This window comes from Megalops cyprinoides, chromosome 6 (assembly GCF_013368585.1).
Source record: "Megalops cyprinoides isolate fMegCyp1 chromosome 6, fMegCyp1.pri, whole genome shotgun sequence".
Taxonomy (NCBI): Eukaryota; Metazoa; Chordata; class Actinopteri; order Elopiformes; family Megalopidae; genus Megalops; species Megalops cyprinoides.
Genome location: NC_050588.1, coordinates 11343066 through 11367473, shown reverse-complemented (window position 1 = coordinate 11367473; position 24408 = coordinate 11343066). Strand labels below are relative to the sequence as shown.

General features: G+C 42.0%; 1 protein-coding gene across 1 annotated transcript in view; it reads left to right on the top strand.

Annotated features, from left to right (window-relative positions):
- Nucleotides 1-15803: 15803 nt before the first annotated feature.
- The window catches only part of LOC118779218 (synaptotagmin-6-like), a 43063-nt gene continuing 34458 nt past the window's right edge, over nt 15804-24408 (top strand). The window contains exon 1 of the mRNA XM_036531197.1: nt 15804-15960. Within this exon, the coding sequence (XP_036387090.1) occupies nt 15804-15960 (157 nt within the window). The remainder of the gene's footprint in view (nt 15961-24408) is intronic.

Here is a 24408-nt window from a genome sequence, read left to right as displayed (position 1 = left end):
GCAGGTGTGAAAGTGCTGATAACTTTAATGCTTTAATGCCACGGTAGAACTCAAGGCCCTAATGGATTACCCATAATGCTTAGGTCCTTTCAAGTTGTGTTTTTTTTTTTTTTTTACTGACGTGTAAAAAGCTTCATAGATTTCCTCCAAGCCATGTTTTTTTTTTTTTAGCCTGACCTTTGCACCTCATTTCGAAGCACCCTATTGGACTTCTCCTCATTAAAACATTGCCAAGTACGATAAAAGTAGTACCAACCTGAGTTCTGCAGGCCTTGCCTCATTCAGACAGTGCAGAGTGAAGTCATGTAGGCAGTTTTGTCTCAACTTTGCTTGAGTGTCTGCTGTCCCTGAGGTTCTCAAGCTTCCTGAATATTGAAGTAAGGATCTTCTTCGCTGAAAATAAATCCCAAAGTATCGCACAGTTGGCTTTCCATCCCCTAACGAATCTAGGCAAGGAAATGTATGAAAACATCTCAATGCAGTGATCATTAGCTTATCATTCCCGGTAACTGAGATTTATCACGGAACAGACACAGCTGTGCTACACACGGCCTGATCACATCACAACAACATTTGCCATTTATTACAACAAGAGTGATTAATGATAGCGTCCCTGGTCATCTGACAACTAGGATGAGATAGCAGTCTACTGAGTGCAAACCTTTAAGAATTCGGAGCGGTCTGTGTAAATTATTGATATTACGGTTAAAGTGGAGCATGGGTATGAATATCAATAAACAGCCGCTCGCACACAGCCTTCTGTGAGAGATGAATACGCTAAATCTCTCAGCGAAGTGTTTAGAAAATCAATCAGGGCCATCCCTTGGAAGGCTTTCTCAAGGAAGGGAAGCAATAGACAAGTTTTGTTTAAGCACAGCTAATCGTAGGACATTAACATGATCCACGAGCTTTGTCCAATTTTAACATGCGGGGAATGTCGTCAATCTTTGCTTTGGTGCCATTAGGCGGTGGTGGCATTTGTTAGTCAGCACACGTTTGCCAGCAAGGCCCTTTGCATTAAATTTAGAATGAATTGAAACATCTCCAAGAACACAATTACGTTTTCTAGAATGGAAAAATTCAGCACGTTACTGGTCTACAATTAGGATTCATATCACAACCATTATGTGAAAACATTCTTAATGGGAGGTTAATACGGTCATTAGCACATTTAGTCAAAGTCAAAAGACTTGTTTGCTTAATAGGCACTAGAATCCTCATTGCTATTTCCCAGCATTTAAAACAAAGTGCAAGTTTAGATCATGGTAACTAAGCTTGACATTCTGATGAATAGTATCTCCCAGTTTGTTGATGGCCAAGAAAATGCTAATCATAATATGTTTATTAAAGAAACCGTAGAGAAGCTTCCATTTCTGTTGATGTTCAGATGTCAAACTGACAACTTCCACACTAGCCTGTGCTGTTCATTTGTTGACTGAAACACTTTCTTAGGGCATACGAATCTTTTAAGAAGGTCTGGGTGTATACAATGGGTTTGAGAGACATGAAATGTGAGGCAGGAAGCAATGAATGTATCATAAATTTACCAAAACCGAAGAGTATAAAATGCCAGACAGCCCACCATTCTTTCTGTTCTGTATGAACAGCGTCTGTGTGTTGAGGAGCTTCAGGAGAGATGACGGGTCTGGCGGACATTTCTTTGTCTGGAAACACAGGTCTGGGAGGCCGCCGGGCACCCCGTCATCCACCTAGCACAGCTATAGCTGCCATTTCTCAGAGACTGCTGCAGCTTTCATGCCAACATGCCAGGGCTGCATGTCGACCCTCAGACCCTGGCAGCAGCTCCTCCATTTTGATCCTCCGAAACAATTAGGACATTTTTTTTCTCATAGTGTTGGATAGAGTAAGTGCAGAGTGAGAAATGCATGAATGACACAGTACCAGAACAGAATGGAAACATGCGGTAAAGGTAGCCATTTAAATGATATTATTTTTATTGGTGTTATGAAATGGTGTTAGGAATGAGCATTGAATTCCTGGAATTATTGACACCTCAGTTTGCGACAACCCTCACACAAACAGACATGCTGTAATCTACAGCTAATCTACAAGTAACTAACATCAAAAAAATGACAATATAGCAAAAGAGTTGGATCTCTCTGCTTGGTGGATGTGGGATCCCCACAGAATTCAATAGTGGAAAACTCAAAGAGAAGAACAGAACAGAAGCAAAGACAGCTTGTAGACTCATATGAAATGACTGATGGTGGGGGAATGAAACTGTTACAGTACAATAATTCAGCCCATGACATGAAAGAACCTTAGGAGCAGCTAGGCTATGGTACCATAGCTCTACATCTGTAGGTAGAAACAACACACTCTATGGGGCGTAACATTCTTTGAAGCATACTAAACTTGCTGCAGAGACGGCTTTTTAAGATGGATTTAAATGTTGTGATCCTCTCTAACTCCCAAGACATGATGAAGTAGGTCATTGCATAATTTTGAAACCCTGCAGCCAAATGCCTGGATACTTGATGAAACCAATGTGATGCTACTGGTATACCTGAAGATGATGTGTTGTATGGGCATGATTGCAATTACCCATAATCATCATAGCTTGGGGAATGGCAGAATTACAGTATAAGGTAATTTGTGTTGACTGTATTATTAAAGTGTAAATGAAGGTATTATTAAGGTATTAACAGCTCTGCTCAAGCAACAAGGCATACGGCAGTTTCGCTGTTCTTTTATATAAATGAACCTTTGAAGTGATTATTCCAGATAAACCCTTTACAATAAGCAGTGTGTCTCCCGCACCTTCAGTGATGGAAGAGATGTCTGCTTCTTTTTAATGAAACGCTTTGTATATCAAACTTCAAGAGGTGCAGCGCAGCCTCGGCTCCTTCACCACACAATGACAGGTGCATTACGAGAAACCCTCTAATGCTTCAAAAGCAATGATTGCCCGGGAGATGTGCTGTTTGCCTGTGCTGTCCCAGCTGGAATTGCAAATATTTTTTGCACATTTTAAAACCATTGTGGCTGGGTCATAGATAATATCTGTTTGTACTCTATATTTGCAGTGGTGTGTCGTGATTTTGGAAATACTATCCGGAAATTGTAGTGACCTGTTTGGAGATAACTTTAAAAAGTTAATTTACTTTCGAACTTTGTAAGCTGCAAAACCTTTCTTTTTAAATTGCAATGTGAGAGCAGAGCTGGGGCTAGAACTGTATTCTTATCTTCTGTTTTAAGGTTAACGTAACTAGAAATGTTTGCATTAAACCTTTTGTGCATATAAGAGGGGTTTTCCTACCATTCCAGCAATACTGTACAAGTTCTCTCCAAGTATTGTAGCTGTAATAGCTTGCTATACTTAAACAAACTTGAACAGCGGTGTGCATCATTACAGTAACTAGCTAACTTCAACACTGATTATGTACATAAACATTCATGACTATATCTTTAAAGCTGCAGGTGGAAATACAGCTGCATTTTTGGCACAGGCAAGAAGCCTAACAGACCATCCTAATTTTTTTTTACAGGTAGACTAACTATTACATGAAAGTAAATGTGTGCCATTTGACCAACAGCTTTCAATGTCACCAAAAAAAGCGAAATTATCTATTTGTTGTAGATTTATTTAGCTATTTAAAAGAGATGTGTTTTCTGTTTCCACAAGGTAAATACATACCTAGTCCGACCTGTTCACCAAGGCTCAGCTGAGTGTGGCAGGCAACATTACTTCCAGAGGATCACGTGGCACTGGAGCAGCTGTTGAGACAGACAATGGCCAAAGGGGGAAATTGTGTAAAATTGTATACATCATTGTATACAACATGTTCATCATGTTGTTTATGTGATTCTGCTCAGAGCATTACAATCCTGAAGCATTTTTTTTTCCCATTTCATGTTTTTTACTGTAATTCAAAGGCTTTGACAAGACTCAGGGGATGAAAAGGCTTTGGTGAGCTCAGAAAAAAAAAACATGCCGTTCCTGTAACTCTGAAAGTTTTTTTTTTCTTGAAAAAAGTGACTGGTTGAAGAAAGTTGTGAGGTAGCTGTTATTCTGTTATAAAAATGTTTGTATCTCTGTTTTTGTCTGGGGACCATGTTTGGAGTGAGCTCCCCTTTGGTGGCGATATACAATGGTATCAAGCAGTTTTTGAGAAAAATAATAATAAAAAAAAAACAACCAAGGTTATCGGTGGCCAGTTCAATAACAACGACTGTTTGTTTAACATGCCTAAAATGCATGCAAATAATTCAGTTAAACAATTGTTTTCCCTTTTTTGCTAATTTCTGTAGGTAATCCCACAATAATGAGTCAGTTAGTTAATACTGCCACAGAGTACACTGTTCCCTTCCTTCTCTGCCCTGTGCAGTCTTTGGCAAAGCTTCCTGTGCAGCTGCCTGGCTTTTAATGGCGCACGGTGAACTGTAAATGAGGGAAGAACAATCTCGCGGTTGCCATTTCCGACATGAATAAAACATTGAGCTGCACCGAATCCCTCTCGCAAAAGTGCTTTTCTTGTGAACTCTCTTTTGTCCCCTCCCTCAAATGGACTGTTTATTGTTATTTTGTTGGTGGCATTTATCAAGCTCTGCCTCTGTCAGCACACACAGCGGATGAAAACAAACCGTTATTCTGCACTGCCCACCCCCTGAAATTGTTTTTCCAGAATATTCCACAGGCGTCCATACGCTCCCTCAGTGCTATCAGAAAGGTATTAATCATCTTGTCATGGAGTGCGGGGCAATACTTTGGGGTCTGTTCTGAGATCACCCTGTAAGCATTCGTTCTAGGACTAAAAAAGGCAGGTAGGGCTCTCCAGGAGCTGACAGGATGGCAGCACATCTCCAATGGAAAAATATTGTCGTCACTACAAGAAAACTTTTAAAGAAAACACTGGTAAACTGAAATGGCAAGCTGAGGTCAACTGAAACAGCATCACACCGCTTTGTGACCAAAAGTACAAACCCGTGACACAGCCAGGGCAAAAATAGTGTGGAGCTGTGGACACGGATCTTGGGTAGCCCCCTCACCCCTATATAAGACATTGCCATGGATGAGTAATCCAATGTGTTCCAGACAACAGAGTTCACTGATGTCTACAGGGGTCTCTGATTGTCATTTCAACTTAGGTCTCAATTGTTTTTTTTCTTTTTTTTGATGCCATCGACTGAGGTGGAACCTTCTGCTTGCAACCACGATTTATGCACCAAGGTTTATGCAATGCATACAGTCTTTGGATCTTAGATATTCGGATAAAACAGTCTCTGATTATGCTGTGGCAGTATTGAATAGTGGCTAAGATGCTGGGCTTTTAAGTAGGTTTAAAATGTATCACTGCCAGCTATGTTAGTTACGACTAGAACAGGTACTGCATTCCACATTCTCATGCAATTCACTGAATCTGGGCTCTCAGCTTTTTATGCAGTAATGGAAAGACTTCATATGGAGAGTCATCTTCAGCAATCACCAAACAGGAGACGGCTGTCTTCACCAACAAAACTGATATGCTTTGGTAGAAGGGGCATTTGAATTTAGAGACATACAAATGATAAGCAATTCTATTCGAGAATGGTGAGTGGTTTTGAATCTGTATGTAAATCCATGCAATGTTTTCTGTGTTTTTCGTTGACAGTGCTTACAATGGCATGTAGAGTAAGGAGTAATGCTCTAGCACAAGGACTGGGCACCTCTGCTTTGATGGATATGTTAGAAATGTTTATTGTCTTGGCAACAAGACTGATGCATTTCTTTCATGGGGAAGGACGGCTGGCTTATGAGATCTTGAAAGAGGGTTGCCAGGCAGGTATGTGCACTGTGATGGCCGGTTCCTACATTGTCAGATACCACAGTGGGAAAGTGAGTTAGGCCCTGCAATTTTCCAGGAGGGCCTTTTGGAGTTAGCGCGGTGATACCCCTTGTGCTTTCAAAATCTCCTTGATAAACACCTCCCAGTGTGGAATGGTCATGGCATCCGTGAGCAGTGGCCTGGGGGCAGCCTGGCAACGGCAGACTTTCTGCTGAGGAAGAATCTCCAAAAATTAATCTATATCAGGCCCTTGGCACCACAGTGAAAATCTATGTGCACCAAGTTAGGGTACTGATATGAATACTAATTTGCAGCCCGAGGGGAGATGTCTCAGGAACTAAGAGGGGGCAGTGTGCAGTCCTGTGGGAGATATGTTTAAAACCCTGCCGATCACTGAGTAAACAGACTGCAGTGAGAAGCCCTGAAATTAGGGACGGCCTTCGAAGTGCACCGAGAGCCATTCTCCGCAGTGTCGCTCACAGTTATCGTGTAACATCTAGCCTGGCCCTCCAGCAATGGAATGAGCTCCCCACAGTAAGGACCACTGAGTCACTGTCCATCTTCTACCACAGACTCAAAACTCATCTGTTCAGGCTGCCTCGTTGTTCTACTATCCCTATGTTCTGATCACTCATGTCCTCACATACAGTTGCTAATTAAAAGCACTATATCCCTGGATCCCTAGCGCATATTATGCCATCTGGCAGACTGCTGTATGCAGTGAGATTTCGACTGTTGGTCACTACACTGATGATTTGGTCTTTTTATTTGCATTTTTATTTGCATTTTTGTCGCTCTGGATAAGAGCTCCTGCTAAATGACTGAATGTAAATGTAAATATGAGCCTCAAATCAATTTAAAAATGAGAAGACTTGAAAAGTGTATTGAATGCGAACCTCACGGGAAATATTTGCTCAGACCCATCAAGCACATACCAAGTCCATTCCATTATTTATTCATGTGTTTTATTTTATTTTTTGCAGAACCAATATAGTCTCTGGCCAGAAGGCTGAGAGTGACTGCGGGGCTCAGAGGTTTCGTAGTTTGTGCTTTACTTTGGTTAAACATCTTTTGGCAACTGCAATGTTTGTTATGTAGACATTTTTCATTAATATACGTGGCGGGCAAAATCATAATATGCGAGTGAGAAGAAAAAGGCACACCTGCTTATATTTGTTAGACAGTTAAGGAGAATCCACAGAGCAGCAGCACTGAACGGTCCCTTTAATTTGTTTTCGTTTGATTCTCGGCATTAGGCAAAGCGCATTCATTATCATGCTCAGGTAGCTGCGAAAGCCTTCACAATTTAATGAACCCCTGAGAGCTGTTTTGTATAACACTCCTTTCTCCTCTCATCATCAAAGCATCTGATCTTCTGAGAATTAGCACTCTCGTCCCGCAATCTCCACACCTTTCGGGGGAACATATTAGGGAAGAGATTACTCAGATAAATCAACCGGACAGAGTACTTCCAGTTGTGCTTCTCAGACAGTCTCTTTGTACACAGTCTCATGTTTAGGAGGCTCTTGGAAGCTGCAAGCACTTTTTCCATTCATGAAAGATTCACGTAGGTGCTTAGAACTTTGCTCAGGCAACCCTTGGAATGAATAATGGTAACCATGGAAGGCATTTTTTGGACTGAATGAGCTACCTTGCAGGGAAAACAGGAGCATGAAGAAACAGACTCTTCTGTCCCCTGACATTGTCCAATTCCAAAACTAAAAAAGGACCATCTGTTATCACATTTTAACGAATTAGTGCATTCAAAGAAATGATTTCAAATGACAAATGCTTTACATTGCATTTGCCATTATGATTATAAACTGTAATCATTGTTATTGATTATTTGAGTCTAATGGCTTGAACTGAAATGATAGTCCACTCATGAGGTACACTATATTCACAACATTGTGGCTGTGATTGCTTAGGTCTTATTGGATTGCAGTATTAGTATATGTTTGAATATGTGTCTGAGTCTGTTGCGAAATAACTGGTAGATCATCCGCTCCTCTGCATAAATGTTCATTAACAGCTCATTTCCCCTCAGTCAATTAATACTCCAATCCAGCAAATGGCTTTGGAGATGGGAGTCTAATGACTCATATGTCCCCAAAATGGCAGATATTCGTTAATATCCTCGAAAAGTTACCAGGGTTTTCGAAGCATATATGGCCGTTAAGTTCAGATCCACTTTAATCCAAACTTTGATAATTAGTATGCAAGCTCCTTCTAGCAGCTTAATTTTAGGATTCTGATCATGAGCATAGAAGTAGCAGTTTCAAATTTGTATTACGCAACCTAGCCAAAGTGTCCCACGCTCTTATTTTTAATGACGGTGGCCCTCCCTAAAGCCATTTTTTCTGGATTTTTGCATTAAGCAACAGCAGAAAATGAGCTCTTAATGAAGAGATACACCTACACTGAGGCCTGTTAGGCTTTGCTGTAACATTTGGTCTTCATTTGTTTCTTGTGAGGTTAGAACACCATACTTGTCTGGATAAAGAGGCAGTAGTTTTCCTGAGGCAGGGAACAAGGAGAAAACAAAGACTCAATGTTGACTTTTGACTTAAATACTGTAAGTTGAACACACTCCACTCCTCCTGTTATTTCAGGGAAAATAACTACCTGTTCTATAAAAAGTCAGGAAAAGTGTATTTTAGGACAGGAGCTGAACCAGAAAACCTCACAATAATTTCAAACTCCAATTAGATATATATGTTACATGATAACTTCAGGGTGGTACTAATAGTGATTTATTTAAAATTACATGTTTCCATGCTCTTTAAAAAACTTGTGGTAAATTTCAGAAAAAATAACAACCTTCCAAATACATCTTAATTCTCCTGAGGAGGTTATCCAAATAATTTAAATTCAGTTATAAATTCTCATAGTTCATATGAAAGTAATCCAAACTGATATATTCTGCCTTACAATTGAATGGCAACAAATATGAAGCAGAACCCGAAACTTGCAAGTGCCTTGGGAGAGGAAATGAAGTGTTAGTTATTATTTCATACATTATTTATATCTTATTTAATCAAAATTCTTTTTTCATTCATGAAATAATGTGAAATCATACTTATTGATTATGCTCACTTGCAACTGTATAAATGGGTTCTTCCTGGTATGTGTGAAATTGGTTTGGTTAGCCAGTCAGCTCATAACTCTACAGTTAGTATCTAGGGTTTTTCTGCTTTGGGTACACAGCTGCTGAGACAAACAGGATTTTCTTCTGAGATAAGATACTCAGATATGGAGATTACTTCAGCAGCCATTTTCCTAGGGAATAAAAATCCGTTCCACAATGTAACGATTTCCTCTGGTTCTAATGCAATGCATGAGTTCCGCTAAAAATGTCATTCCAAACAACAAAAAAAAAGGGGCAAAATATGCCAAGCCTGCAAGTCTGCAATCGCAATCCGGAGGGAGCCCAGATTCATAAATCATCCTGCTGGAGTCTGGGAGGAAAACAGATTTTAAAGCAGACAATGGTTGATTAGCATCGCTTTGAGTGAGTTCTGAGCAACCCTTTTATGTTCTGCCTTTATTTATTTATTTATTTAATTTTTGCCGGTCCAAATCAAGTTCAACACCTGCAGCTTCAGGTCGTGCTGCGGCCCTGGGATTAATCAGGGAGGAGGCTGACGGAAGAGCGCATTAGCATGTGAAACGCAGGTCCTCTGCCGAGTGAACCTGGCCATCGTTCAAAAGATGCGCTCATCTGATGAGGGACCAAGGATCAAAGTGCTGTCTCGTGAACTAATCTTCAATGGCATTATCTTTATGGCCTCAACTTTTAGCAATAGAACTGAAGCCAAGTCAGATTTTCCCACCCTTACATGGTGTTATGGTTTCATTGGTCACTTCAGTTAACAAAAATGTAATACTTGCTAAAATCTGTTACTGAATGGTAAGATAAAAAGGGGGTCATAGGGTTCAGCCTGTGCCTTTGATACTGTTAACATCCACATTTGATTAAAGCAAGGCCTACCCCCTCTCTCCTGCTATCAGATCACCCTCTAATTAATAATCTGATGGCCATCGCCTTTCTTTGAGAAAACACGGTAGCTTCCTTTACAATCATTTAATGTGTAGATCTAACCAGTACCAGAACTGAATGCAGGTTTGCTCGGGGACAGTCAGTAAGCTTGAAGGGGAATGATGGAAAAATGCAGAAAGCGTGTACAGTGCAGGTTCACTCCTCCCAGTCGCACACAGAGTCTGCGTTCCAAATGGCAGAGTCACACCCCTGCAGCCCGCTCTGCAGGGGTGGAAGTGAGCGGCAGCCAAATTAAGTCATATTACAAACCAAAAGCGGCGCAAATCTCTACCTTTAACCACTCTCTGCAGGCTGCGCCAAAGAGGGTGCATCCACGTAGAACTGTTCACAAACACTTTTTGGTGTGTTCCTGTCGAGCAGTGCATTTTCAAGGCAGAAGAAAGCATGCACATGTGAAAGGGAGATAGTCATTTGATGTGGTGCATGTAAATAATTGCTCAATGACTGTAGCTTAACATAGTTGTGATTTGCCGTTTAGCGTGTATGCTAAAACCGGTGTAATTAGAACACTAGATTGGAAAAATTCTAGCTAATTTTAGCTTTGTGGAAACAGTGATTTAACATAAAAAAATATAGCAAATACTAACTGAAAACTATGAGAAGCTTAATAATGCTAATGAAAACATAACGAACCGTGTAATGTAACACACGCGCTACATAGCATAAAAATAAGTTACGTGCGAAAGGGTTAATAAAACATGCAGTTTTAGAACATTTCAATAAGGATAAATAAAAATACATAAAAATAGGCTATGACTCCACAATGTAAGTGTTATACACCTGGTGGGAAGGTGGTGTATATAGCTATCACAATTACAAGTAATTTTAGTGACATCGTTGAATGATTACTTTGAAGACTGCGTGAAACGGTCAATGCCTGAGAGGGCCCACCTACAATAATAAAGCAGCAAAAAAACTGCCTTCCTACATGGGCCCCTGACAGCTTCTGGGCCCCGGTGTGCTGCACTGATTACACCGTCGACATTTACGGCAGTACTCACTGATGTGATGTATAACTGCATGTGAAAGACACTGCTTACTAACTGGAAGTGCTGGTCATGCCAATAAATTCGTTTTGAATTTGAGAATTCTGAAATATGAGAGAGAAAGAAGACAAAGGGAATGGAGCAGATAGTGGACACCTAAAAATGAATATCTCTGTAAGTATGCCGTTGGAATAATTGTTGGAGAAAAGTTGGGAGAATTAACTGACTAACTAGTTGTTTGTCTTCCCAGGGACACAAGGAATAAGCTGCTTTCATCAGACTGTCATATTTATGTCATCAATGCTAAGCTTAACTGCAGAAGTCTTTTCAACAGAGGGTCTCCATACCAAGGTTTCAATAGTTACACCACTCTGTCTACAGCCTTTTACCAGCTCTGACTGCTGATCTAAAATCTCTCCTGGTACTGTCAGATGATGCTGAAGTGCATTCCGAATTCTGGTCTATTCGGCGATCCTCCTCTGAAGTGTACTTCAAAGGGTGTAGACTGCAGGGTGCTCACATTTCTACTAAAAGCACAGCTTGAGCCAATGGCCCTTAGCAGGCAATATGACAAGCGCTTGGTGTAGCCATCTAAAAACTTTCTCTGGGTTTTTAAGAGCCACCAAAAGTGCTGTTTCTTGGACCAAGAAACCAATCTTAAAGAAACAGCTGAACTTTGCTTTATGCAAATAGTCTGGACAGTTGTAATTATGGCTCTGTGTCTGTATTTATGTCGCTGTTTTTACGATGTTCTTGAGCAAGCACTGAAATGTTGTCCTTTGTTTTCCCCTCACGAATATTCTATCTCTGTGACCTGCAGTTGCACTCACAGTAATTGCTGGAAATCACTAACATGGCACAACAGAAAATGTACCCCCATTTTAACATGGCTGCTACAAACAATGATTCAGAATTGGTACATATCTCAGAAAAGGTTTCACACACTCACTTGTTAATTGTTTTTAACTCAAGGCAGTTGTGAAATGGCTCGCTGCTCCCCAGGCCCAGACTCAATCAGACCTCAAATCAAAGTTTAAATTCCTTGAAAAAAGGTTACGGACAAAGCGCTTTGTGGTTAGCCTCACCATTCGCCTCAGTTTCTTTTGAGTCAGTGTCCATCATGTCTTGATTGTCTCCCCCTTTTATTAGAGACTCTGAGCTCAAATTCAAAGCTACCTTCTCGTTCCTCAAACCTTGCACCGTTTCACTCAGACATTTTAATCTATCTATTAACACAAAAGTGAGAGCGAGAGTAAAAACAGAGCCCTGTCACTGACAGTGGCTAAAAAGAAATGAATTCAAAGGCTAGAAAATGAGCTGAAAAAAGAAATTAGACATTAAATGGTACTCCATCGGAGCATGTAAGTAAAATCAGATTCTATTCTTTTTCTATTGTGTTGTAAAATACAATGTTTTATTTTTGCAAACCCCAGAAATCCTCATTTAAGAGTTGAAAAATTAAAGGATTGAGGGCATGCAAGGACAAAAATCAGGGGCTCCCCCACTTTTACAATCCCCCATTTGATTTTGTCTTGCTGGACAGATCAGATCACATGGCATGGCACTTCTTACCGACACTATCTGGGTTATCTCTCGAAAATCTCTGTTGCTTTGGTGATACAACAAAGGAGACTGCCGTGTTCGAAAACAAAGGCCCACGCTGGTCTTCTCAGATAAAGCTGTGTAAAACCTGAAATGCCAAATCGATACTGGTGATTAGAGATTCTGTGAGTCATTCGAAAGGACACCCACTCCGTCTTGGGCCTGAATTTGACAGCGCAAAGGGAGAGCCACGGGAAGGCCAAGGTGAAACCTCTTGAAAATCTGGTCAGGTCAGCAAGAAATAATCAGATTTGCAGCAAATGACATTATCTGTTTGTGCAGAAACTTGCAATTGTGCTGCCTGGCTGTTCTGGGGCTTCTAACACGGAGCAAAGACAAATGAAAGTTATTCTTTTAAATGTTTGCTTTGTTTCCCTTTTTTATGCTCCTGCAAAAATAATTCTCACATCGATAACTGGAGAAGTAATAGGCAGTGACACAGGAGGCTGAACATGAAGAAATGAGGCGTTGCTACGGTAATTGATATTTGATGATACCTGGGTGAAATCATGCTGCGTCGAGGGAAATGTGAAAAAGCAACTCAGGTGACATGAGAATGCATTCAGAGTAACAAACCAGGCTAACACATAACTGTCTCTTGATGTTGCTGTGATGCTCCAGCGCATTGCGATGTTGTGGAAACATTAGCTGAGTAAGAACTGGGGTCATGTTGATTATGCTTTTTAGGTATTATTCTCATTACAATGAAAATGTCTAACTAGAGCGAAAAAGCGCCAACCACAACTGGTAGGTGTACTAAAAATGTTGCCTTTCAACACAAACTTTGCTCTCTGGACAAAAAAAAAGGTTGCTGCTTGCACAGCAATGTTAATATTGGCCATGCCCTTTTCTAATTCAGTTTTTCACCGACCACCTCGTTATGATCAAGTGTGTGTCCTCACCACTATGCTGTATTGTCCATGGCAGCCTCCTCCAGGAAATAAGGAGGTTGTGCATGTGTGCATGTGTGCAAGAGGAACAGAATGCTGGGCACGTCAAGGGTATGGCTGCAGGGTGGAGCCCAAGCCTATGACCGAAGCTCTTGCCATAGGCCTCAAACCACAAACCGATGTACATGTAGCTTATGTAAATTTTATCATTATGTTCAGAGCGTAAGCCTGACCCTAAACATGAATGTAAATGTTTTGAAAATGTCTGAAAGCAACAATACATTGAGGTCTGGATGAACGTGTGCAGTAAACTGTGGCTTAGAACAGAGGTTTTCAACCTTTTTGGGGCACATCAAAAGGTCAAACCAGAACGTCAAGGCACACCAACTTAAAGTTCTTTATCGATTATGAAGAATGTCGCACATAATATGATAGGCTATAATGTCATTAGCGAGATCTGACCCATATTGCACTATAGCAGACTGTCAGATAATTATCAAACAGATAGTTAAATCAGACAGGCAATTGTATGATTTATTAAAAATGCACTGAAGTGCATAGGAGCAAGAACTTGTATGACATAGTGCGGCATCATGAACAGCAACATACTAAAATTAAATAAAACAAAACATTACTCCATTAACCCTTTTGCACGCACAGTCACACTGGTGTGATTTGCTGTTTAGAGCGTATGCTAAAACCGGAGCGATTAGAACACTAGATTGGAAAAATTCTAGCTAATCTTAGCTTTGAGGAAACAGAGGTTTAATGTTTAAAAATATAGCAAATGCTGACTGAAAACTATGAGAAGCTTAATAACGCTAACGAAAACATAACGAACCATGTAACTTAACATGCGGGCTACATAGCATAAAAATAAGTTACGTGCGAAAGGGTTAATAGCACAATATAAAACATCAGTCTTCTCACAGAGTTTAAGTGCGCACACACACACACACACGCCTATATAAAAACGCATCGGGCTCCTCAAAATTCCACAGCACGCTTCACTTTGCCTCACGGCACACCGGTTGAGAACCACTGGCTTAGAAGGTGCAGTTCAGAATGTTCGCCCATTTTCACTGCCTAGAGGGCCTAGAAAATTCCACAGTAGGAAATACAAGAATGAGGGCCTGGACGGGAGTCCAGTTACAGTTAACGGCAGCAGGCCACCCGATTAGGTAGAGAGATTAACTCAGATCTTCCTCCCTTCATCATCGATTTGTGCAGACGGAGGCCTCAAATCTTAATCGACCAATCAATCGTGTTATGTGTTCATGTGATTTCTTCAAATGTAGAAAAATGTCAGGTAAACCCATCATCCTCTCCATATTGATTTGTTTTTTACGCATTACTATTCCCCAGACTGCTTTTTCTAGCATGTCCCATATGATGGTGGCAACATGGGCAAGTTGGTTCATGTCAGTGCCCCCTTTTTCTAAGGTCCAAGGTGGCAACAGTTAATTAAAGCTTGTATCAGTGTTAATTACAATATCTCACCATAATGGTGATATTAAAAGGAAACAGATGCCTCTAAAACAAGGAAACTGGGAGAAAACAGAAATTACATTCATTCTTTAAAGCAATAGCCACATTAACTAGAAAATCGACTGGTCGACGGTCATGTTACACATTAACTTTATATGATTTTGTGATCCATTTACTGCTGTCAGTTTTGTTCATCTTAACTTTGTGAAATGCATTGATATATTTACTAATTGGCGGTACCGTGTAAAGCCTCAGACGGAGCTACGGCTGCTCCCATGGGTGCAATTGTCCCCATTCATTTAACATTTGTGTCCGTGGGTACGTTTGTCCCCATGGGACTATTCGTCTCCATAAAGTGTGCGTTCTTCGGTGCTTCAAGCCAACACTGCCCCCTCTCTCCTAATGTGTAGCAGGGGTTGTGTTCTAGTGCGCACACACACACACACACACACACACACACACACACACACACACACACTCACACTCACAAAAAGTCAGTGCAGGGAAGGGGGGGAGGTGCCGGCAGCGAGGGACCCCTCTTTAGCCATGCGCTCAGTCCATCTGATAGTCCTGGATCAGGGAGGGAGGGAGGAAGGAGAGAGAGGAAGAGCGTGCGCTGACAGAGAGGCCGGGCCGCCTCACACCGGAGCGCACACGTGCCAATTAAAGCGCAACCAGTGGGCTGTATTTGAAGCGCGCTGGGTTTGTGCGTGGATTTCCCCGTGGTGCAACACCTCTGCTCCTGGAGTACCTGGGGGGGGGGAGATCCTTGTGATTCATCAATCCCCAGCGCCCACACGCGCACGCACACACACAGTCACACGCACGCAGTCACACACACACGGGCAGACCCTGGAGCCTGAGCGATAAGAACAGGAGCGACGAGGGGGAAAGGCGAGTTGCATCTATTTTTCATGCGCCGCGTCGCGTGAGCCCTCTCTCCGCTCCGTCCTCCCGGATGAGAGAGGAGGCAGAGGATGCGGCTTGGAGGATGACTTCCGAAGGGGAGCAGCATGACACGTTCTGCCACAAGGCGGTGGCCCTCATCGTTGACCTCTGCCTCGACGACAGCTCTCTGCTGGACTCCAGCACGTGCCAGGAGTTCCTCCTGCTGCTGGCCGACCAGAGCCCCGGCCCCATGGACTCAGGTAACTTCCAGCACCGGCGCCGGGATCTCGGAAAGTCCTCCAGCGGGTCTGTGGAGGAGCGTGTGTCCCCCCCTGCTTTGAAAAGTTGCTTTTCTTGTCGCTGTCGGCGCAGCCTGCCGATGGCACAGCCTGCTGTTTGGTTTGCTGTTTGAGGGTGGCTGCTCTTTGCGTGGAGGAATGCATGGCGCTTGCAATCAGGTTTGGTCAGTCTTCATTTGTACTGGTCTGCTGTCCTCTACTTCCACGCGTCTGGCGTGCGGTGTCTGGAAACGGGTTCGGTTGTTCCTCCGCCGTGCTAGTCGGCTGTTGTCTACTTTTCCACATCACTGCACAGTGTTTCACTGCAGTGGGGAGAAGTGGCTCATGACTTGCGGGAGTATTTTTTATGGGGAAATCTTTATGGGATGTGTTCGTATTGCTATATGCCTGACACAAAAAGGGAAGCAGACAGCAAATAATCTATTATAATAAAACAGTATAATAAAATTATATATTATTATAAAAAAGTCTTTTTTTAGCAATTTCTGCCTCAGGTTGAAAGCTGAATGTGGCAAACAGCAAATTAAAAATAATACTTATTTTGAGAATAATGCTTATATTAAAAGATGCTTGGAGTATGACTATTTAAAAAAACAATAACTGAACAGGCACTGTTTATATTGGCAGTGACTGTCAGCCTGGCTCTCCTGGCCTGTAGTGTGTCTGGCATTGAAATTACTTTAGGAGCTGCTCAGTCTGTCAGAGTGAATGAGGTAAACTGCTATTTGTGGGCCTGCTTCTTCCAGTCACAAAAAAAAAAAAAACATTAATTTTCTAGTGGGATGTATCAATCACTATTCAGCCTTGTAGGAAAGATTGACTTTGCTTGGTATATCTAACAAACACTAAACATTTTCAAATACTTCCACGCTTTTTCATAAAACTAATTAATCCAAAGCACTAATCAGTTATACATTAGTTATGCAAGAATCATTATTGCGCATATTTATCTTCTTCATATGTTTAACTTCTTCCATTTTGCTTCTCGCTTATCAATTAATTAAGAAAGAAATCAATAATTTGTATATTGCAGCCATGCAAATCTGCAGTAGAAAGAAACAGATAGCATTTGCACATGCATGTTTGGACAAAGACCCAAAGTTTTCTAAAGCTACTAAAGGAATGGGTTTTTTATGACATCAAAGAAACAAGGGTACAATTAAATTTATATTGCCATTTTTTTACAGCTTTTTACAGCACTCCTTTCTATGCAATTCATCACCCAATCAGTTTTCACATGGCATATGCATGCCTTCATGCAGTGTAACTTTCAAGAACCCATTTTCAGTGCAATTAATAAGAACTTATTTAAATGAACTCAGTCAATGATCCTGACATAATTTCTTTCCCATTTAATTAGATAGCTTTTCAGAGTTGACACCCTCTATTAAGTATATAACCCATAACTGCATTTACTGAAAGTCAGTTGGTATCTATGAATTTTAGTAATAGCTGATTTAGTGTAGCCTCGTGACTGCTTTACTGGTTAAGAGTTTAAGTTACTGTCAGAGGATACAACAGTTACGTTCTGTGAAGTGAACCATGGATCATTTTGTGGCACATTATGGTTAAATAGTAGAGAAAATGGAATGTTTCTGCTGAATGTTTTTGACTATATGGGTTCTCAATCCCCCCTGGTGGAGGAAACTGCATGACAGACAGTTCTTGGGGATTTGAAAGGATTGCCTCATGTAGAATCAACAAGAAGGCTCAGCCAGTGGGACGTGTCGATAAAGGACTGAGGCGCTCTATTGACGTCTTTGTATTTCCCCGATCAGTTGTGTGGCAACAGCATAATGCTCCACCGTCCTGCGATGTGAGGGATCTGAGGCACCCATGCTCCCAGCCCATTTCCTCTTCCCTAAGGATCTGACACACACATTTCACACACTGCAAAAACGGCAACACGATTAAACAGGAAACTGCATGATCTGAAGGGATATGCAAACAGTTAACCCGCCTTTCGAGGTAATTCCCTCCAGTGGCCTCATGGAATGCACACATACATCCCCCTGTGAAGCAGCCTAGGGGAGGGTGATGCATTTCCTAAGCCTATAATGCAATGCACGCGTACCTATTCATTTGGGACATCACACTCCCTGGTCCAGACCAGTCACTCCTTTAAAACCAATTCACTCAGCATATTAAAAGTGGGCACTGGTTGTTTCAAATGTTCAGGTTACCTAGTGTTAAAATGCGTCATACTGTCAAAACCGATTACACCGGTGCAATATCTCGAACCCCTTCGCTTGCTACTCACAATAGCTGCAAAGGCAATTGAAGATTTCCCTGTGCTGTTATTTGAGAGACATACAGAAAAAGCGCAAGCGATAAACGGGAATGGAAATCCATGCGGGATTGAGACGTTGGGAGAATCTGCGCTGTTGCAGGTGATGGGACTGTCTCCCGGGGATGTTTAAGTCAAGATGGATCTCTGCCCTGAGGAGGGGAAAAAAAAACATGTCATGCGGCGAGATGCCGGATCCCGTGTCACTCCGTGTCACTGTCACGGGTGAAATCAAACAGACCTGGCGGTGCCAGCGGCAGCCGCGGCTGGGCAGTGCCGACGTGAAATGTCACCGTGTGTCTTCGACACATTGACGTGAATCTCTTCTGCCAGGCAGAGGTTAAACAGAAGCCACTTCGAGTGGTTGAGAGAGCTTTTACGAGTAGGGAGAGATCTTTTTTCCATCCACTTTTAGGGTTTTTTGGGCACATGAGAGGGGGGGAGAGACATACGGATCATTCTTGACTTTCACTGAGCTAGTTAGGAGTTCCACAGTGCAGGAAAAGTACCAGCACAGAAAGCCCCCATTAAAAAGCAAAACAAAATGCGAACACACTCAAAGTCATGCCACATGAATTCTGGCGGTTTTGACGCTCGGTTTAATTTCCGTCGGCAGCCACTCACACCTCACGCTGGAAGTGGTTTGCCATGTTTACTTCGGTGGTTACATTTTTTGGACATGACTTTAAAAGCGGAGAGAAAATTGCACTCTGAAAAATGCAGGAGCAGCTTTGCAGGAAGAACTTTGTGTTCCTGCAGCTGTCGCCATTTTGTGGTCGTCATTCTCTCTCTGGGAATAGCTCCATGCCAGAAGAAGTCAGTGTCCAGCGCATTAGAGATAATCTCAGATTCCCCGATGTGGAGTTCCACACCACTTTTCTGAACACACTGCACACACATTTACCAAAGACTGGAGTGACATCGTGCCCCTACACTATACAGTGTGGAAAATGAGCAGAGTGGTGGCGGTCTGGGGGCTTCAACAGAAAGATAGGCCGCAGGGGGGTGTGACAAGGTACCTGCTGGTTGGGGTGGAAAGGAGACCAAGCTTGTTTTCACCTTGACATGCATAGGATGAAGGTACTATCCATCATCCCCAAACTCCCCCCACCCCCAGACCCGCCCTAAGTGCACAGTGCAGTTTCCCTGTTGCTTAATGGTCCCTTAAAATGTGCCTGTGGTGCCTCTGTGAAGGAATGATGGATTGAATGCAGGCATTTCGAAATCTGTATTAAGAGGGCAACTTACTTTGTGTGTGCTGAGTGTGTCCAACTGAACTCGTTCGTTGTGGTTCATTTCTAAAAGCACACATAGTCTTCTGGGTTGATGATTCTGTGTATTTTCAAAATAATAATGGTACATGGCTAGTAACATTCAGGAAAGAATGAAAACTGCAAAACTGATGAAGAAATGCACAAAGTTTAAAGACACAAACAGCTAGAATGTTCAGAAATAATATGTCAGCAATATGTTGTCAACTGACAACTGTATCTAACCACCAAGTTTACACTATAAACACTGACAAAACCTTGGCAATATTTTTTTGCAATGACCAAATACACAGGTGTAGAGTAGCTGATTGAATACACTCATCTACTCATTAGTCAGGATAGGAAAAGATATAAAGTTATTTTTAACTGTTACTGACCAGTAGTCCTAAATTTACCCCTACAACTCTGTTGGTGTCAAAAGCATCATTAATGCAGAAGCACAGTCTCTCTGAGGTCACAGCTCCATTGAGAGCCCAGCTCAAAGTCTGTCCGTATTATTACATCATTTTCAGCCTAATGCCTCTTGCTCAGTTCCATTAAACTTAAGTTTCTTGTTGAGCGAGGACATTAGCATTGCCTAGACCATTCGTTAAGGACCTTTCCGTTTGCTCGTTTTCCATTAGCGTGGATGGGTAACGTGTTGTGCAACCCTGAAATGCGCAGAAGCCTAATCTGCACGGCATATCAAATCAACCAGAGTAAGAGCTAAAAGATTCGCTTTTAACAATTGAAATCCACTCAATCATCGAACCATGCGATATCTTCCCATTCTTCGCCCCAGTGATTAAGGGAACTGAACGACTGTGCGGAAACAATGCAATAATGCAGTAATATAAAACTTTAGTGGTTTGAAAACGGAACTTTTCTAGCAAAAACAAGGATTATTTACACCCGGTTGCATTATCTCCTTTGTATTATGTTCAAGAGTATTATGGCATTGAGTGGTAGCTCTCGGAGCTGTTAAGTCGTTGGGAGAATCACACGGCTACACAGGTAATCAACAGGAGAGAGGACAACAGGGCGTAGTGAAGGGAGGTCGTAACACCTCCGGCGCTCTTGCCGTAGGTTGCACCTAATGAGCTTTGCCTTCCCCTGGGCAGAGGTACAGATAGATCATTCAAGCATTTCAACCGATCGCCAATTAATGCCGCCTCCGCAGCACCGCACCGCGAGTAAAACCCCGGCTCAGGAGCGCGTAATAAAGCCACGGGGGTCGGATCAATCGCAGCGCTCCGAGGTGATACCTGAGTGTGGGCGCTACGCGTGGTGGACGGGGACAGGCGAAAGAAGCTTCCGCTTTAATTTTTAACCTAAATGTGCCGAAAACAAAACACGACGCATTATCAGGCCGAGAGCGGCGCCCCGTTTCCGAAGTGTTTTTTTTTTTCTTTTTAATTTTGATGATCAATGCAAACAGCATCCGCAATACCCCAGACATGGCGAGATCTATTACGAACCATAAAGGGCTGTTTACCCCACGGCAGCGCCACTGCTGCAATATGTTATCATGAATTAATAAAACAGCTTGCCGTGGTACAATAGCACAGAAAATAGCACGGATACAGTATTTATATGTATACTCAATATGAACAAGGGTGCGCTCTGTCTCCTCATCTCCAGATTACAGTCCTCTCGAGGCTTCATAAATAATTTAGCCTACCTGCGCTGTGACAGGAACCCCGCTGTGCTGGGATCCGCCAGTAAATGTTTACTTATGGATACCTTGATTATGGAACAGGTGGGTGCAACAATGGCTGCCAGGAACCAGGACTGGACTTAATGGGGGCAAGGTTTTAAGAGGTTTTTTTGTTGTTGTTGTTGTTTAGACAGCCAAAGCTCAAGTAGAGTATTGATTGCCATCATAACATGGGGAGGAATTAACTTCAAACAGTTGTTTAAACTTTCATGGAAGAAAAGGCTGTTGTATTCGCTGTACCATTTCAAATGGTGCCACAGGGTTTTCTCTGAAAAAGATAAAAAAAAATGGGTAGCAGTTTACATTTAGAATGCACATAAAATAGTCAGAGAGTATTCTTAAGTAAATCTAAGAGAAAATAATCATTGGTCGTACCAAGTAAACAGGGCTGATTTACAAATGCCTGGTACTTTACTAGTAAATCAACCCAAGTTGTGTTTAACGATGGGGTTGTACACTGAGACTGTGTAAGGAACTCCCAAGGGTGTCAAAGCTGGATAGGTGTAGGTACTATTGCCTTTTACATGGGAACCTCCATGGATCGTCTCCAGTGCATTTTCTCCACTGGCATGGTCCTAATTAGCATCTTACATGCTGATATCATAAGACTGGGATAATGGCTGGTCCCTCATAACCCTTATGAAATGAAACTCCTAAGTCATGAGAACACTGATCATTTGCTGGCCATTTATTGATTGATGGGTTTGGCCTTAAGTGGTGATATTCATGCTGTTATCGACTGAAGGAATACATTGGGAGGAGCTTTGCATCAATACCAGACTATTCCCAATGCCTTTGAGCAGCTGTTTGAAAGATTATTTAAAAAATGTTAATAATTCCCAACACCTGACTCACTGACTGGGTGAAAATATAGTGCATGTAAAATGTCAGTTTTGTAACAACTTCCTAAATTCCTTTAGGACATTTGTGCAACCATGTATATGTTTGTGTGTGATTGTATGTGTTTGTGTTTGTGCAAACATCTGTGTGTGTTTGTGTGTGTGTGTATGTATTTGCATGAGCATGCATTCATATGTGTGCCCGCAAAATAATGAAACGCGGACAGTTCTGATCACTGAGCAAATCTAAAAATGACATTGGGAAGCATTCACTTCTGCACCAAACATATTGTGAGTACTTACAAGGAGTTCTGAGAGCATTATTTCTACAGTAATGTTACGCTTACTTCCTAGTTATCCCAGCTGGTGAATATATGGCATTTGGCATATAGGTCATTACAGGTGCTTTCCATCATACATCCCAGAGACAGCACAGTAGTAAGGGTATTGGTGCTGGGTTGTTATTCCTGTCTCCCCATCCTGTTGCAGGCTTGGCAAACAGAATCGCAGAATGCCACACGGTATGCCCTGGTCACCACTAAAGTCTTTATCATTCCCATTTCCTGGAATCCATTGTGCTCTGTTTCTGCAAAGCACCACTAAAAGCTGCTAGCCCCAGGATAGATCGGGGGGGATGGAACAACAAGGGCAATTGAGAAAATGTCCAGGACGAGACGCACCGCATTTGGAAATTGAATAAGAGGGTGAGCTGTGAGATGGGGTTGGGGGGGGGGTGGGCACTGAAAGGGGAGGCGGTGAGGGGAAGGTGGACCAAAATTGTCTTGTCTGACAAATCTAATTTCAGCCACAGACTGCACGACAAGTGCCACTCTGACATTTCATCCTGATTGTGTTAGGCTTGCCCGGCGCTGAGCAGCGCGCAGCTGAGGCTGACTGAACAGACAGGCACTGACAGCGAGCCTTCGCAGTTGACGTTGATGGTGTTAGTTTTATTGCCTCTCTCTCTCTCTCACAGCCGACCTGTTTCATATGAAAAAGATCACAATGTTTGCCAAGGGGTTTTCGATTACCTGTGAATTTGTATACAACACAATCGGGTAACTCTTTAGTGTATATTTGTAGTGTGCAATCTAGAACCAGTAAATGCAAATGCCTGGAATAGTTTCCTGAGTAATTTACTGAGATAAATGCATTATTTTCCACTGTAAAATGAAAAGATGATATCTACGGTAGACTGTGATATAATTTAACATGATGTGCATCATGATCATTACAAAAATGATTCATTAGATTTGTTTTGATAATCATTTTCATATAGGCAACCATGAAGTAAATAGTTCTTTAACTGTTGTTGTTAATTGTCAATGTTGTTGACAATTATGGCCTAATCTACAACCTGACATAACCTAATCTACATAACCTGCGCTTCATTACAGTAATGCAAAAGGACATGGTACCATTACCATAAAACCTAAAACATACCTTGCCATGTTGGACCACAGGCATGTGGAAAGTGGCAAACAGCTGCTTATAAGGACCAAGTAAACATGACATGTGTGTTGCTGAGAGTGGATTTTCTTGATGATCGGTGAATCAAAATAACTGTACACAAACCATTTTCTATAAAGTCAAGTCAAGCATGATCATGCATTGCATGTGTTATCAATATCATGGCTAGCATTTTAGCTGTACTGGAGCACAGAACACCCATAGCTCTTCATATTGGAATATGCCACCATTGACTCCTCCCTGCACAATGCCTGTAAGCACTTTGACTGGCCATTGCTAATGGTGTTGCATCATGTGTCATTCATGCTTTTCATAGGCTCAGTTTCATTGGATGTGGTACTCAGATCAGCGTTGTTCCCATAATATCAGCCTCCCTTCCATACACAGAATATTAATAAGGTGATGATGAATAATGATTCAGATGGTTGAAAACAGTTGTATGCATACATCCCCAAATGTTGTGGCTGTTGATGAATTTATGATTTGTGGGCGGAGGCGACGTTGCTGAAGCCAGTTTTTTTTTTAATCAACGTAAATGCCGTCTCCCTCCTCTATCTCACCATGTGACTTTCACGCTACAGACCAATGGCAGATAATGACACCGCACTATGCCCTCCCTCCAGTTTGCAGTGGGGTCTGCACATAATTCATGAAGAATCAATAAGGCCTCTGGGACCCCTGTGTCATTTGTAAAAGTTCCTTTCTTAATGCCGCATGTTTCAGACATCAATTTGTCATTAGGAGGAATGTCATTCTTGCAAGGTGACCCTCACTGATGCATGTAATTAAGACCCGAGATAAGGGCCGTGTGTATTCAGCAGCGATAATGCTATATTCAAACATGTA